At 33.1% G+C, this 18,405-nt stretch overlaps 1 protein-coding gene across 1 annotated transcript in view; it reads left to right on the top strand.

The window, feature by feature from the left end:
• LOC108362053 (probable cytochrome P450 313a4) overlaps window positions 1-15,993 on the top strand; it is a gene marked incomplete at its 5' end in the record, with an annotated part of 98,397 nt that extends 82,404 nt beyond the window's left edge. Inside the window, one exon of the mRNA XM_017614884.1 lies at window positions 15,693-15,993. Within this exon, the coding sequence (XP_017470373.1) occupies window positions 15,693-15,856 (164 nt within the window). The remainder of the gene's footprint in view (window positions 1-15,692) is intronic.
• Between the last annotated feature and the right edge of the window lie 2,412 nt (window positions 15,994-18,405).

Here is an 18,405-nt window from a genome sequence, read left to right on the forward strand (position 1 = left end):
AAAAAATATTTGCCGATTTGAAATAATTTAAATGTACGTTTGCATACTTCATAAACCCTTTTTATGTAACATAACTGAGGATGAATTTACTATATCCGAAATACCCCTTTTAAGGAAAGCGAAGAAAGTTAGAGTTTTTGGAATTAAAAGAAGATAAGGCACTGGAAATGCAACTTAAAGCTTTGCCATTGCTTGAATTCCAGCAACAAGGACCAGATTTAAAATATCCGCTGTTGAAAACAGCTGCGTGCCGTATATTTTCCATTCCATTCCAATGAAATTCGTTAAGTCAAAATAGCGTTCACAATTACATAGATGCATTTGCGTACCTGATAATTATTGAAAGTTATAAAAACTATCAGCTTTTTGTGTTCGCGTACGCAAAACACCTTCCAAAGTAGCGGAAATTGAGAGAACAAAATAACATTTCATTTTGAGGGGAAGCTGCTAGTTTCTGCTGGAAAAATTTTTGCCAACAAGAAAACAGCTGATCAAAAACAGCTGGTTGGAATTTACGCAAATCCCTAAATTTAATTTGATGGTTTGGAAGTTAAAATAGTAAAATGCGACTAATTAAAATTGTAAGAGGTAAGTAATTATTCGTTTAGTTAGTGAACTGTGTCAAAATAAGGTTTCGGGATTTGTTTTCTAATATTTTCAATTTTATACTTTTGAATGTAAACAATGAATTTGAATGTCTAACTTGCAAGTTTCTGCAAATTTTCTGTTCGCGTACTATTTTAAATATTTTTCTATTGAGAGATGACATTTCGCCGAAATTTTGCTGTTAGACATTTTTACTGGATATTTTAAACGAATGTACCTATTGACTAACCAACATTTAACACCGTTTAACTGTTACGAATGGCTTTAACTGACGTAAAACCAGATATTGAAAATTTGGCCAAATCGATCTTTTGAATTGTCTTTAATATCTATTCTACGTACATTAGATTAATAATAAAATTAATGTCGTACATTTCTAAAAATAATTGTATTTAAAAATAAAATTTTTGTTATTGTTTTTTTTTATGACTCTGTGTAGCATTTAGAAATTACATGTGGCTCTTTTCGGCCTCGGCCTTGCCCACCCCTGGTATATAACTTCTAAAACAAAGGATTTTTTTCTTATCTAGCAAAATACGAAGTGGTATGACTGAATAGTATTTATGATCTTTATGAAGACAAACCCTACTTCGAAAATAGAATGCGCAATTTCTCCAAGAATTAAAATTTATAGATGTGTATAAATTTGCTTAATGCTGATTCTGAAGGAAGAAAACTTATAGAGATCTAAAAGCTTAAATTTGTAGAAGATTTGTTCTAATATACAAAAAAGAAAACAGGATAAAAAAGAGTTCTATAAAAAAATGTCTACACGCAGGGCCTTATAAGCCTATTTTATAATATACGTTGTAGTGTTTGGCATATGTTAGTGTTTGGCCGAGCTTCTCCAATTTGTGGCGTGCGCCTTGATATTGTCACATAAAGCGGAGGAACCTACAGTTTACGCCGACTCCAAACGGCGATTGTATTTTTATGAGAAGCTGTTTTTCATGGCAGAAATACAGGAGGTTTGCCATTGCCTGCCGAGGGTAGTCTTACAAAACCTTTATAAAACCGATTGGTCTTTACACATAGACAAGAAATGTATAAATTAGCCAGAAAATCTGTAAAAAATTTTAAAATTCTGACAGATAGGGACTGATTAATCATGACTCATGTGACCATCTATCCCATTTAAGGATAAGGAGAGCCCATCTGAAGTATGTTGACTTATGGTTGCAACAATGCACTTTCAACATAGGCTGGCAATACTTTAAGACCATCAGATTGGACTGGCTGTAGACATTTTATCTATTTATAATATTAATAATGTCCTGTGATAAGGACAGCCCATCTGAAGTATGTTGACTTATAGGTGCAACAATGCACTTTCAACATGGGATGGCAGTACTCTACGACCATCAGAATTGGCAGGCAACGTTGAATTCATTTTATATACACTGTGTATAAACTTCTATCTAAATTTCAAGTCGTCTGAAGTATGTTGAGTAATCGGTTTTCACAGACATCTTTAATCGCTAAAAACACATAATCAAGACCGCTGTTCAGCAGCCAGCCCTCCAGATCTCGATTTATATAGTAATTTCTATCGATCTGAAGTATGAGGAGTTTTTTGGTCATGAGCTCTCCGTCTATATAGTTGCTAAAAATTTCAATAACTAAAATTTTTTTTTTTAGGCGACCGTATTGTTAATTTTCTTGGATAAAAAAAATAATGTAATATTAAGAGATATAAAGAAGAGAGAAGCTTCGCTAAAATCGACATCGAAAGTTGTTAAAAACTATCGATAGTGGCGACAGTTTTCAACTATCGATACCATCGATATTACTATCGATAGTATCCCAACTCTAGAAAGCAGATTGAATTGAAATTCGCTGCATCGTTTCTGTATACGTATAAGCGCTGCGACGCGGACGCTACTCGCGAGTAGCGTTTTGCCCATCATTATTTTATAAATATTGACAGAATGCGAAGGAAGGTTTTACTTGATAAAAATCTTGATAAAATTTCTTTACAAAAAATTTATCAAGAAAACACAGAATTGGACGGTAAATGTGCGCTCGGCGTAAGTTGATACAAGTGGAGCCCAATTTAAATATGGAACGTTTAAAACGTTCATATATCAGGAATAAGGGCGTTTTCCCCGCCCTTTACAATTTTATCCACACCCCTTATTGTCTCAAAGCCTACGTTAGCTGAGAAAACGGCTTTGAATTTGTCCAACACCAATTTGGCAAGAGGTCCCCACGCTTCTATAAGCCGCATGGGCATGTGTATACTTTTTAATCTTAAAAAAAAATTAAAGGTAGAAATGGCAAAAAAAGGCAAATATCTTAAAAAAGACAAAAGAACCAAATATCTTAAAAAGGGCAAAAAAAGGTAACATCAAATGTGTATATATGGAATCAGGGAAAGCTAAATCGTGGACATTCTTAATCGAATATACTCTATCTCTTTAGCAGAAAAAAAGACAATTTCCATAAAATCCGTTCCCTGGTAATATATAAATAGGCATATACTACACCGACTGCCCAGTAGCCTGGAGCTCTTACGAGTTAAAAAGACCAGGCCTAGAACATTTAAATAAATAAATTTGTTTTTTACATTGTTATTAAAATTGCAGTCAATTTGCAATTGTAAAGAGAGTAAATTTTGCCACTCTCAAAAAAAGTTGTATTCAATTATTCTGTAGAATGATGCGAATATTCTAAATACTGAATATCCATATATGTAATACTTCTATATTAGCAGTGAGCTAACTTCTCAATGTGTAAGCATTCCGAAATCAAAGCGAGACAGTCTAGTACCGTTTTTGTCAATGGATTGTGTACTTGAGTGCCGTTTTTGTATATGGGCATTCCCAGGGTGGCGCACGTGACAGTTGTACGATTTCAATGTGATACAAAAAAGGAATACCAGTTGTTTTCTTTAACTTTAACACATAATTAGCTCTATCGAACTGCTTGGTCCTGAAATATAAGCATTTAAAGAGAGTGTCGTTACGTGACAAAAAATGGAAGTTGATTTTTTCTTTTCTTACAAAATCGCAAAACTCTGCGAATTGTGGATAGCTATTTTCATGAAATTAATTTTAATATGATTTGGAGCAATTCTAGTTGTTTTTAGAGTTTTTCGAATTAATGCAAATTGTTTCAATTCTATTTTACAACCCCAAGTGTGAAACGTGACGTGACGTGGCGTCACGTGACATAAATTTCCATCGTTATATTTTTGTTAATATTGCTTTTAAATGAATTTTTAACGCAAATAAAACATGTATTTTATGTAGAATATACTTTATATTTTGACTTCAGCGCCAATTCAGGGTCAATTTATTAGAAATCTATGATTTATTATGTTTCAACCACATACGCCAAATTCGAACCAAATCGGACCATAAATACGGTTTTTCGAAATATCTCGACCTTGGCACCACCTATGAAGACCATTTTATGCAAACATGATTCTACTTACATATCCAGTATATATTTTAAAAAGCAGACAAATCGGCCCGTAAATACGTTAGATATAAAACTTTTATTTTTTTTGTCGTGGTGGACCTTCCGCTGGAAACACCCATATGTGTTGTGTACATGTTTATTTATAAACGTATGTTTTCCTTTTCTTTCGTACGTGTTTATTGATATATCTGTACTGTAGTGTTTTCGGACGGTACTAGCTCTTACCGCCAATATAGGAGTATTACATATATGTGAATATCTTATAAACTTTTCAAATTTTTAAAAACCTTTGAAAGTGTTTTTATTGGCTACACATTTTTACAACTGTCATCACTTTCCAGAAAATCTATGAAAATTCATTGACACAGTTGAGGTGGTTTAACTTAGTGAAGACTTTTGTAAAAATTCGTTTCTTCAGGGCCTGAAATTTCATTGTTTGACAAATTAAAAAAAGAACATGGCCACAAGTATACCATCAAAATTTTGAACTGGTATCACTGACCTCGGCGTAGCTAAACGATTTCGGTATACTATTAGGCGCGATCTTCTTATTTTTATTAACGACTAACTGCAAAATAAAGTTGATAACACTCGACATGATTATGTTGAAGTGCTGAAATTGTGTTCACTCTTTCTCGGAGAGAAAATACTAGGATATAAGATACCATAACCTGAGGGNATATACCATCAAAATTTTGAACTGGTATCACTGACCTCGGCGTAGCTAAACGATTTCGGTATAATATTGGGCGCGATCTTCTTATTTTTATTAACGACTAACTGCAAAATAAAGTTGATAACACTCGACATGATTATGTTGAAGTGCTGAAATTGTGTTCACTCTTTCTCGGAGAGAAAATACTAGGATATAAGATACCATAACCTGAGGGAATCAGTCAAGCTCGATGCGTGGCGAAAATTATTAATTCTCCAAAAAAATTATCTTCAGAAAACCATTTCCCGTTTCGGGAGAGCGCGATACGGCTTTTGTTAAAATTTTTATTTCATTTAAGAAATGTATCTATTTACTTTTTCAGCGCATCTTTTGAACAATATCCGTAGATTTAATACTTTCGTATGCCGTGTCTATTTAAAAAACTGGTTTCTTTTCGCAAGTGGCATCCAAAGTCCCAGATAATGATTTGGGACTTTTAAAGGAACTAGGGCAGTTTAAACAAATTGAGGAAGAAGTTGCGGAGGCAATGCAGGTCAAGCTTCGTAGACATTTATAGTACGTATATGTATTAATGAAGCTAACATTGCCTTGGCATTGGATTGGATATAGGCCTGTATGCAGTTCTCAAGAAAAGCTAAAATTCCATACGAAATGACGTACAAGAAATGGCTAAGAAATTTTCTTGAGTCAAATTTCCTTCAGACAGTACGCAGTTCCTAAGTTCCAATTTGCTACGCTTTTTACTACGGTTTTCTAAAGTTTTTTGTGAAAAAAGAGCACAAGGCAACCCAGGTTTGCAACAGAAATATATGCCCGTTCCATTATTTATTGAGGAAAGAGTGAGGCAACAGGCTGTGAAGTATCAAATAACACACGAAATAATGGCAAATTTTCTTGACCGATTTCTTGGGAGCTGCATACCAGCCTTATACCCAGAAAAATGTAAACCCCTAAATTGCAATTGATATAACTGCACTGAATTCTCCATTAAATGGTGTTAAGCGCATGTAATTCACTTTCTTGGAAATATTTTAAAAAATGATTTAAAAAACTACATAACAATTTTTTTTTTGNTAACACACGAAATAATGGCAAATTTTCTTGACCGATTTCTTGGGAGCTGCATACCAGCCTTATACCCAGAAAAATGTAAACCCCTAAATTGCAATTGATATAACTGCACTGAATTCTCCATTAAATGGTGTTAAGCGCATGTAATTCACTTTCTTGGAAATATTTTAAAAAATGATTTAAAAAACTACATAACAATTTTTTTTTTGATAGCAAAAAACTGCAATAGTTTTTATGTTTAGGTCGAAAGAGTATAGCAGAAAATTTTTCAATATTTTATTCTGTACCAACTCGCTTTGAAGCGCTTTTTCCTAAGACAATTATTTTGAAAGATACAACCAAATATTTGAAACCATCTTGTTTTAGTCCGTCGTCTTCTTTCTCAAAAGCTTAAACCCATTTTATGTTATTTGTTTTATTGCGGCCGCAGCGGTGTATTGGTAAGAGGAGCGCACCACCATTCTTTAGGGCCTTAGATAGAACCCAGAACTTTCTAACCAAGATTAGACGAAAAAGTTACCAAATGTAAGGAAAAATAACAATTTTTTTTAGAAAAATGAACATCTATTTTTACCTCCCTTTTGTTAGCTCGGGATGTAACTATGTAATATTGATGCGCCTGAAAGATGCAGCGATTTCTATTCTCAAGTTACATACCTGATGACAATACGAATGGAAATTATAATAGCGAGGTTTTAGTTTTTTAAACTATAATTTTATTATTTGCATTTTTCAAAACTAAATCCTTTGAATGCTGAAAATAAATGAAATACATTCATATATATATATATATATATGTATATATATATTTATATATATATATATCTATACATATTTTAGAAAATCAGTCTTCCCGTATTAGGTGCATATGTTAATATCTTCGTAAACATTACCAGACTCTAAATGACGTTTTTAAATAAGTACATAGGTACACAGTTTCCAACTTCTTTGTAAGAATGAATGAAATACCTAATCAGCTTGAACCACCACATTGTATATACTTTATGATTAAGATTAAACAATTAAAATTGGCCTGTATTGAACTATATCGCTCAACGCTAAATACCCTGTATACGCCAAAGACAGTGCCGCGTATACGATGGTATAAAAAATTTACAAAAGCGCAAAAACCCGATTTTTTTCAAAATTGTAGATTGGTATTTCGCTTGAACCCACTTTCTATAAGATTATNCGCGTATACGATGGTATAAAAAATTTACAAAAGCGCAAAAACCCGATTTTTTCAAAATTGTAGATTGGTATTTCGCTTGAACCCACTTTCTATAAGATTATTATTTTTAATCTTAACTTAAATTAATAAAGTAAGCAATAATGGAAAAAAATAACCAAATCCCCTTTTTATTGTACATACATGTACGTGGTATTGGATTCCGCATATACGAGGTATTTATATATGTACTATCTAAGTATGTATTCATTTAAAATAGTCTTTAGCCGACCATGTATATTATGTATTCTGTATATTATAAAACAAATGCATACATATGTAAGTAATATTAATACATTCATTCCCAATATTCTCACTTGGTTTCACTGCTGGGTCTGCCACTGCTGCTGCAACTTTCCTCAACCTCGACAGGTGTAGCTGGCCTATGTCTTATAACGAACCTAATTTAAAAAGTACATATTATGCAAAGTAAAACCAAAATTGTTTATTTTTTGCTCACTTATCCATAGCAATGAGCCCGTACAGATTAACTTGAAACACCAATTTTGCGCAGAATTCTAATAATTTTTCGCGCCTTTTTAATGACTGTCGTATTATTCAAATGTCATTTCAGGTACATACTATGTAGGTAAGTGCTGTCCAACCGGTAGTTCGCGGGCGCCTAGTAGCTCGCGACCGGTATTTTAGGTGCCCCAAACAAAAAGATGTACAGAAGAACACTCTGTACCGAACTACGCCATTTCCGGTTGTAATTGCGAAAGTGTCAAGTGAAAATGAGAATCGTCAATTTTAAATGCGAAAGTGAATGGAAAAGCGTCAATTGGAAATGATAAAGCTGTAAATCAAAAATATAATAGCCAACTGTAAATAAGATAAGATAAAAAAAGATTTCCAAAGATATTAATGAAGAAATTCCCAATGACCATGTAGATAAGTCTCTACAACTTGGCATTTTTGAATTATATATTTGGAACACAGCTTCTCATAAAAATACAAACGTCGTTCGGAGTCGGCGTAAAACTGTAGGTCCCTCCCCTTTGTGTGAAAAATTCAAGGCGCACGCCACAAACCGGAGGAGAAGCTCGGCCAAACAATAAGCGCCAATCTATTATTATTAATTGAAAAAACTAAATAATCTCAATTATGGTTTTCAGAAATTATGACTGCAATCTCCCCGTTTGTGGGGAAAATCGGCATTTGAAAGGGGCTGTTGGCAGAGAGCAACTGTCAGCTTTTCCCGTCGTTTGCTCTTCTTTTGAACTCGAAAATTCTGGCGGGGTACAATCCATTGCATTACGTGGAAGAAGTTCTTCAGTTGCTATCGAAATACGTAAAACGGTGCAGGAATACAAATGCAAAGATCCATAACTAATAGGTGGTTTTTGCGTCAAACGATGTGGGGAATTTTAATTCGATGAAATGCATCATAATTAATGTGACCAGCCGTACTTCTTTCGGAAGTACAGTACTTATTTTTCGGCCGTTGTACTTCGTACTTCGAAGTGCAGTCAAATGTACTTCTTTGCAATATTTTGTACTACCTTTTAAGTTGTGTTTTGTTTAACTGATTCTAAAATTCTAAAAGGTAAGTCATCTCAGTTAAAAAGGGTGCTCGTAGATCAACACATATGTAAATTATGACTGTCAATCGCTTCACATCTGTAGATGACAAATTTCATTGTAAGTGACTATTCAATCAATAAAAATGTGTTTAAAGGCCGGTCCACATAGAACTTTCGCGTTTACTTTGGCGTTGGCGTTGGTTTGACAAACGCCTGTTAAAAGTATGTTTGCTACAATGAACGCTTGGCACCGATTGTCTAAATTAACATACTTACGATAGATAAATTAATATTTCATATTAATTATTGCATGAAAAAAGTATTTTTAGATTGTTCCTCCCTCCCAAGACTCGTATGGCCTCATTTTTGAAAAATAAAATAAAGAGATTTATGAAGAGAGATTTTCAAACAAATTGTTTTATGAAACATTCTTTATTTTTTATACTACTCGGCTTCCTCATGGAAATTCAATTAATATTCTTATAACTCGAGTCAACATATCGCGAACTTTTTTCAAAGGTGTACTAGTTCAATATTTACCTTATCTTGTCAGTTTAACTGAATTCAGTTTTTCAAACAGTATTTTCAAAAGTATTTTCGACAGTAAACTTTCTTTAACCGCTTTAATTTAAGCCAGAATTATAATATTTAAAACATTCTCCAAATATTCCCGGTAGTAAACTTTTTTAAACCTTTTTATTTTGATACCCATATTGCAATATTTAATTTATGTTATTCATTAAAATAAATAAAAAAATTCAAACAAGTGGCAACGTTCCCCAAAAAAAATTTCGGCTGTGAGCCTTTTGAAACCTCTTTATTTTGACAGCCATATTGCAATATTTGATGTATCTTATCAATTTAGCAAAACTGTAATTTTCAAACAGGTGGCAGCTCTCTAATTTTTTTCTTCTTCTAGATTTTAAGTTAGACCTCAAGCAATACATCGGTGAAAACTGCTTTCTATTTCTATNACCCATATTGCAATATTTAATTTATGTTATTCATTAAAATAAATAAAAAAATTCAAACAAGTGGCAACGTTCCCCAAACAAAATTTCGGCAGTGAGCCTTTTGAAACCTCTTTATTTTGACAGCCATATTGCAATATTTGATGTATCTTATCAATTTAGCAAAACTGTAATTTTCAAACAGGTGGCAGCTCTCTAATTTTTTTCTTCTTCTAGATTTTAAGTTAGACCTCAAGCAATACATCGGTGAAAACTGCTTTCTATTTCTATAGAGACAGACAGACAGTAAAAATTTCTAAAAATTTTTGATTTGGCTTATGTTGCTCTTATAAAGACCGCCCATATTATTTTTTTAATATCTATAATGTACAGACATCGGCCAGTAAAAATCTTATTATATGTATAGATTTTCAGTAAATGGGCACGACACCGCTTACTTATGCTCGGTAAGCCTCTTATCGATTTCCACTACGCCCAGTTCATTTATTTAAATATATCATTAACAGGTCTATTCTGCACGTTACCGAAGATTTTGTAACCGGAAAATTTTATTACCAAAAAATGGAACCAGTTCTTGTCACCGCGATTCTAGGAACGTTGGTAATGCAGTTAAAATATTCAGCAATTCAGCTATGAAGAATTGTGCAAATTCTGGCATTGCATATTTCACGGGGCAATACTTTGTTACCAGCTTATGAGATGGTAACAAAATTTACCGGTTACAAACTTTTTATTACCAGCCCAGAATAGACCTGTAAGTCTAATTGAGCATATTATCGAAAATGTTTGAAATCAGAAGAAACCCCCAGCTTTTCATGTACATAGTTTAAAGAAAGGTGAAAAAAATGTATAAATTTACTTGTTAATTAAAAAATTAGATTTGTTGGATTTGGTACACTGTCAATGTTGTTGTATATTCTGCTTTTACCATTTTTTCATTACTTTCACACTATTTTTTGTTCTCAGGTCCTGTACTTCTTTGAGCTATGAAACAGTTGGTCACATTAATCATAATGAATCAAAATTTTGAGTTATTTGTTAGTTACGCCCTTTTGCATTTCAGTTAACAATAGGGATATTCACGATCCGGTGCATACTCTCTAGCATGGTGCATATATAGCATGACTGGCTAATTTTGTTGTTGTTTGAACACATGAAACAACAACAATCATGCTATTTATGCCATCTATGCACCATGCTAGACTGTATGCATCGGATCGTGAATACCCCTAATGTTAGTTACAGATTTTTGCATTTTATGTTACGAAATGTTCTCTATGGAACCAGTATTTTCTTTTTCCAAAAAATCGATTTATGAATCATAATGGAAACACTGCTTTATCAATTAATAGGAAATTGTTGTTTTCACAATACAACGAATGTTCGTTATCTATATGCATTCCTTTATTTTAGCAAGCTGTATAAATTTTATTAATAAATAAAGGGTTTCATAGGGATCAATTAAGATTGAAGTTTATTAAGGCGGTGCCTGCAAAGCAAAGCAATGGTTTTAAAGTAACCCTCGGTGCGAACTCAGTTGGACACCACTGATGTAGGTGTGTGCAAAGAACATAGCGATGGTGTAACTTCCGGGCCGTTTCAAAAACTTGGCGATTAATTCAACACGATTTATTAAAAACACGAACCGATAGTTGCACCCTCGAACTTTTACATGTTCTTTTGCATATGTAAACACATGACTATTATCGGAATAAGTCGAATCTTGAATTGCCATTTTAGTAGTAATAACTTTATTTAAATAACCATATTGAACAGAATAAATGTATTTGTTTACACTATTTTTCAAAGATTTAATTATTGTATTTATGCAAAAATTAAAAACCACAGTANAAATTTACTTGTTAATTAAAAAATTAGATTTGTTGGATTTGGTACACTGTCAATGTTGTTGTATATTCTGCTTTTACCATTTTTTCATTACTTTCACACTATTTTTTGTTCTCAGGTCCTGTACTTCTTTGAGCTATGAAACAGTTGGTCACATTAATCATAATGAATCAAAATTTTGAGTTATTTGTTAGTTACGCCCTTTTGCATTTCAGTTAACAATAGGGATATTCACGATCCGGTGCATACTCTCTAGCATGGTGCATATATAGCATGACTGGCTAATTTTGTTGTTGTTTGAACACATGAAACAACAACAATCATGCTATTTATGCCATCTATGCACCATGCTAGACTGTATGCATCGGATCGTGAATACCCCTAATGTTAGTTACAGATTTTTGCATTTTATGTTACGAAATGTTCTCTATGGAACCAGTATTTTCTTTTTCCAAAAAATCGATTTATGAATCATAATGGAAACACTGCTTTATCAATTAATAGGAAATTGTTGTTTTCACAATACAACGAATGTTCGTTATCTATATGCATTCCTTTATTTTAGCAAGCTGTATAAATTTTATTAATAAATAAAGGGTTTCATAGGGATCAATTAAGATTGAAGTTTATTAAGGCGGTGCCTGCAAAGCAAAGCAATGGTTTTAAAGTAACCCTCGGTGCGAACTCAGTTGGACACCACTGATGTAGGTGTGTGCAAAGAACATAGCGATGGTGTAACTTCCGGGCCGTTTCAAAAACTTGGCGATTAATTCAACACGATTTATTAAAAACACGAACCGATAGTTGCACCCTCGAACTTTTACATGTTCTTTTGCATATGTAAACACATGACTATTATCGGAATAAGTCGAATCTTGAATTGCCATTTTAGTAGTAATAACTTTATTTAAATAACCATATTGAACAGAATAAATGTATTTGTTTACACTATTTTTCAAAGATTTAATTATTGTATTTATGCAAAAATTAAAAACCACAGTAAATGGTAAAAAATAACCAAAATGGGAATGATCTTAACAACTTCACAGGCAAGAAAAAAATAACCAAAATTGGTTAAAAGTAACCAAAATGGCAACACTGCAGGCAATAAAAAACCTCCGAGAATATTTCTGCCATGAAAAACAACTTCTCTTAAAAGCTCTGCCAAACCATAATAGCAGAGTTATGCATACTTTGCACTGCTATGCCATTTTTACGTTAAAATCAAAACCCAACATAATTCTAAATGTTAAGTGCTATGTGTTGGGTAACCGCTTACATTTACATAAATTAAATTCTCTGCTTATTTGTATTTAACCATTTTTTATGAAAAATGCAAAATTAGCTTGCAAATTGCAAAAAAAAAAAACAAAAAAAAAAAATCCAAGATGGCGGAATGTTGCCAAATGAAATTTAGGGATGAGACTGTGGATCCATGACCTACGTGTCAAATAGAAGTAAACGCTGTTACATTTTTTGTTTTAGTTTTTCTACCAAATTTATCTGATTTTACTGGAATAATCGCTATGTTGGCCATGATATAAGCGTCGTACAAAAAAAAATTAGGTATAAAAGTTGCGAAGAATGAAAGTCTTTACATATTTGGAATTTCAACATGCTATGTATTTTCAACAGAAATTGTCAAAAAAATTGCGAAAACTGGTACAATGTAAAATTTTTTCGCAGTTTTTGCTAATTTTTTACAATAAAAAATATTTTTTTTAATCCTTCTTTACACCAAATGTGGCAATTTAAATTCTCTACATATTTGTATTTAGCCATTTATTATGAAAAATGCAAAATTAGCTTACAAATCGCAAAAAATCCAAAAAAATAAAATCCAAGATGGCGGAATGTTGCCAAATGAAATTTAGGGACGAGACTGTGGATCCATGATCTACGTGTCAAATAGAAGTAAACGCTGTTACAATCTTTTTTATTTTAGTTTTTCTATCCAATTTATCTGATTTTACTGGGATAATCGCTATGTTTGGTACGATCCCGGTCGTTATATAAACGTCGTACAAAAAAATGTTGGTATAAAAGTTGTGAAGAATAATATCACTGGACCACAAATTTCAACTTTTTCTCTTTACCAGAAACGCCGTTATGAAATTCTTATGTAAAATCACCCCCTGATTCCGAAAATCAAGGTTATTTTTATTTCTATGGTACCGTTTTTGAGATATTTGCAAATTGCAAATACCGTTTGGTACCGTTTTTGCAAAAAAAAAAAATTGGATCCACTTTGAAGCTTTTAAAAGGTAATAAAATTTTCTATAAACTGTGCATACAACACTTTTTGCTAGGCCCTGTAGATTCAAAGATAACGAACAATCATTACCGATTTTTTCAATTTTTTTTGTAAAAATATAAAAAAAATTGTACTTTGCGGGGAAGGATCTCGAAAACCTTTTATTTTTTTGCAGATTTTTTTTTTCTCCCTAAGCTCTGTTGTATTACAAAAAAAATAAGCTATCATCGAAGAAAATCGATGCAAAACTACGTAAGTTATAAGCGATCAAATAAAAATACCCAGGTTGCGCAATTTCAACGTATACCTCAAAACGATGTATGATAAGAAGAGTGAAATACTAGCTATGCTCTGTTTCTATTGAGTTAAAAGTTCAATTTATGAATGAAATTACCCATATTTTTAACTTTTTTTTTAAATTTATTTATGTTTATACTATATTCTAACAATCTTTATCTTAATTTGATTTTACTATGTTGTCGAAATAATTATGTGTTCTACTTTGACGCTTATTCAGTTTAGGATCGGTTTCTCTTATGAGAAACCAGCAGTAATCACCCATCAATTAATTTCATTTGCTGATGAAACCTTTCGCCATGTTCATCACTTTCGTCGCCAAGATTTGCCGGAAAAAAGCTCAAATGTGAGTGGAGAAAGTGAATTTTTAAAGACATATTTACGCCCATTTTCGCATAATTATTGATTAGGTCGTTCACTATCTGCTCGTAGTTAGGGCTTTTGTGTCTACCGAGAAAAGAAGCAACGACCTTTTCAAAGGATTCCCACGCTGCTGCCTCAACTGATGAGAGTAGTCCTTTGAATTGATTATTGTTGATCAACTTTCTTATTTGTGGTCCAACAAAAATACCTTCCTTTATCTTGGCTTGAGAAATATCTGGAAAAACTGTTTTCAAATAGTCGAATGCTTCGCCTTCTTTGTCCAAAGCCTTAACAAAGTTTTTAATGAGACCGAGCTTGATGTGTAAGGGTGGAAGTATGATTTTCTCTTTCTTGACAAGAGGGGTGTATTTGATGTTATCCACACCAACGGTAAACTCGACTCTTTCCGGCCAATCCTTTCTGACGTAGTGGTCCTTACGAGCTCGGCTATCCCACTTGCAGAGGAAGCAGCAGTGCTTGGTGTAGCCACTTGCTTGGTGTAGCCACTTTGGTGTAGCTTCGTTTTGGAATTGCTTAATTCGTTCTTGAGATATGTATGATTAAGTGGACCCAATTTTTTTTTTTTTGCAAAAACGGTAAATTGCAAATATCTCAAAAACGGTACCATAAAATTAAAAATAACCTTGATTTTCGGAATCAGGGGGTGATTTTACATACGAATTTCATAACGGCGTCTCTGGTAAATTTTGGCCGTCGACCAGTGTATTCTTTACAAGTATGGAATTTCAACATTCAACTTCAACTTTCAACAGAAATTGTCAAAAGATGGCGAAAACCGTGACAATATAAAATTTTTTAACAGTTTTTGCTGATTTTTACAATAAAAAATGCTATTTTTAAAAAACCTTCTATATGCCAAATGTGGCAAATGAAATTCTCTACATATTTGTATTTAACAATTTTTTACGAAGAATTCAAAATAAGTTTGCAAATCGCAAAAAATCCAAAAAAAAACTCAAATCCAAGATGGCGGAATGTTGCCAAATTAAATTTAGGGGCATGATCTACGTGTCAAATAGAAGCAAACTGCATCAAAAAATCGCTGTTACAAATTCGTATCTAATTTTACTTGGCTAATTACCAATTTTTCGAGCTTAGAGGAATATTCACCAATGCAGATGCCCCTATTTGATATGACTCTTTTTCAAAAATGCGTTGTTTACATATTATTTTAGTTTTATCTCAAATACATCCCAATAGCAAAATTCATAGCCATAATTTAAAAAATACGAGATATATTGGAATCTTTAGAACAGTCATGTAAGCACTTTCGACGTTATTTGAATTAGTTTTTTGCTTCTCTTTTAAAATAAAAAATTTCAAATAGGGCTTTTTGCATTGATGGTAACGATATGTATGTAAATCTTTCATTTATCATCATTTTGAATTGAAAATATCATTTAAATTTCAGGATGGCGTTACGCAGAAATCGCAGTAAGGGTTTCAGTTATGGTGCTTGTGTGGAACTTAAAATTCTCTACGTCATTCAAATATGAAGATTTACATTTTGTCGACCATATAAGCTTATGCTATGATGTGGAGCCAAAATTACAGGTAGAATTAAGGAAAAAATAATCGGCCTCAACGCTAATTCCATGTGAAAAAATATTCCGTAAAAATATTAATCATTATATAAACAACTTTTCCCTTTTGTTTTCGATTCGGGAACTAGTTATTCACATGCAGTTGGCAAGGCTGAATAATTCTTTGTATTATTATTAAGGTATGTTTATATTGAAATAAAGATGTATCAAAGTATTAACAGTTTATTTAATTTAATTCGTACAATGAGTGGCTACACGACTCACCAACAAGCATCTCAACAAACGAAAATAATTATCATGTTGTGGCGAATACTGCGGCAACGCGAAGCGAACAACAAGAAAATGGCAAAATGTTCGAGGAATGACGTAGAATATTCGACAGCCAGAAACGTCAGGAGAATGAATACTGCGAACAGCGAGAGAATGAGATAGATGTCAGAACGTTCTAGAGTTGCCATGAGTGCGAAGCAGCGCGGGTATATAAGGGCGCGTTCACATAGGAAGTCGAGCGACGCCGAGCGAAGCAAGGCGGAACAAAGCAAAGCTGCTGGTGTTCACACTGAACGAATCGAACGGGAGCTTTTCTCATGGACTCGGCTGCAAAGGTACCACAAAACTTACCGTCAATGAAATGCGGCAAAAATATTTGCTTTTATTTGAATATTTTGCTATTTTGTTTGCAGCAGCATTATGAACCTGAAAAGTTGGAGCTTTCATCTCCAAAACGCTTATAAAAAAGCTTGCTGTATGAACACTTTCATATAGCTTCAGAAATTTGAAAGCTTCACTCTGCTCGAAATGGCTTCGCTCGGTTTTCTATGTGAACGTACTTTAAGGCCGCTGCAACAGCGAGTTGGAAGTCAGTCGCGAATCAACAAGCTACAAGTAGGGTTCAATCGATACAAATAAATACAAGTAAATACTCGATACTTTTCTTTTGATACCAAGTAGTTTTTTACTCGATACCTTTTCGTTCGGTATCGAGTAAGTATCGAAAAAAAGTACTTGGTATCGAAAGAGTAATTTCTACTACTTTTATCATTGCAACGGCAACTCAACAAATGACGCCCGTTATTAGAGTTTTCGCGAAAAGTGCGGTCATGTAGTAGAGAAAGTAGAAATCGCTTGTCTGGAAAGCATTTAGGAAAGTTGTTGTTTCTTGGCAGTGTGCCCCAAAAGCTATTTTTTCATAAATATTTTGTGAATAATATATTTAAATATAATTTTTTTTTTTGAACTCATATATTTTTATTGCGATCTGTTTTTTTTAACACTCCTTTGGACTCGATTTTGACCCTCTTTAAACGGACAGATTTAATTCAAACTTTGTACACTTATCAAGAATCAGCGACAATATAATAATTTCATAAATTTATCTCATTATCCTGATTAGGATCGCCAGGATGAAATAATTTCCTCACACAGCCTCTGTGTGAGAGCAAGTAAGACAACCACGCTGTCTGCGCATGCGTACCGTCTACTTACTTTCCGGCTCGAGCACGCGAGCATTTAGAAAAAATTTTATTTTGAACAATAAATCGAACTAAAAAATTAAAAATAAATATAGTTAAAAAAACTAAAAAACACGCTTTTAGAGCATATCAAACTAAAAAGTAAAAAATAATTCTTAATATAAGTTGAATATAATAATGAACAAAAAATACTAGTTGCTTATGCAAACGTCAAGCTGTGAGGTTTTACTTTATTGTGCTCTGATTTTGGCTTTCTACTTACTAAGTTCATTGTGCTAATTCTGTGTTAAAGTAGTGATAAAAAGTGCTTATGAGCATCAGAGTGTGAAATAATTGAAGCTAAGTGAAAGTTATTGGTTTTATATTAAGGCAAATTTAATTAAATGTCACTAGCATACATTCTAATTTTGCCGAGTCATTTGTTGCTATCATTGTTGTTGTATCCTTTGTAGTTAACTGAATTCATTTTGTTTTTGCACATATGTTCTACTCTCTTTGTTTACTTCTTCTAGTAATTCTTGTCACAGCTGTTTGCGTTGCGTTTATTAAGTGTCCTAATTACAGTGATACTCAAACTGTTCGCTACATTTATTTAAAGCTATTTACATCAGCTCCTTAATTGTTATAATTTATTTTGTTTATCTTTTATTAACGAGTGTATTACATAAATCTTTCAATATGAAGTGCGATCTTAAAACTTGCCAAATTAAAAGCGATTCTGAACGCTACTTATCGTGCTGGCTGTGTGATGGTATTTACCATCTGAAATGTGCTGGTTTGACGTGAAGAACTCTGGACGCTATTAATGATGGCAAGGGCCTTCGCTGGTCTTGCGTAAAGTGCAGGTCAACCGAAGTTGATCTTTTCAAGCTATTTAGGCAAACCAGAAATGGTTTTACAGAAATAGGAAGAGAATTGTCGGTACTGACAGAAAAATTTAAGCATTATGAAAATATGTTTAAATCATTCAAATGCTTAGATACCTTGCAATCTGTTAAGGATATCCGTGTGTCTAAACGTAAGCGTCTTCATAGTCCATCTAAGGAAATTGCTGCCGTTGCACGTCAGAATAATCTTCCGACGGACTTAATTAATTTATCTTCTCCGT

This window comes from Rhagoletis zephyria, unplaced genomic scaffold (assembly GCF_001687245.7).
Source record: "Rhagoletis zephyria isolate East Lansing unplaced genomic scaffold, Rhagoletis_zephyria_1.1 Rzeph_scaffold_00917, whole genome shotgun sequence".
Lineage (NCBI taxonomy): Eukaryota > Metazoa > Arthropoda > Insecta > Diptera > Tephritidae > Rhagoletis > Rhagoletis zephyria.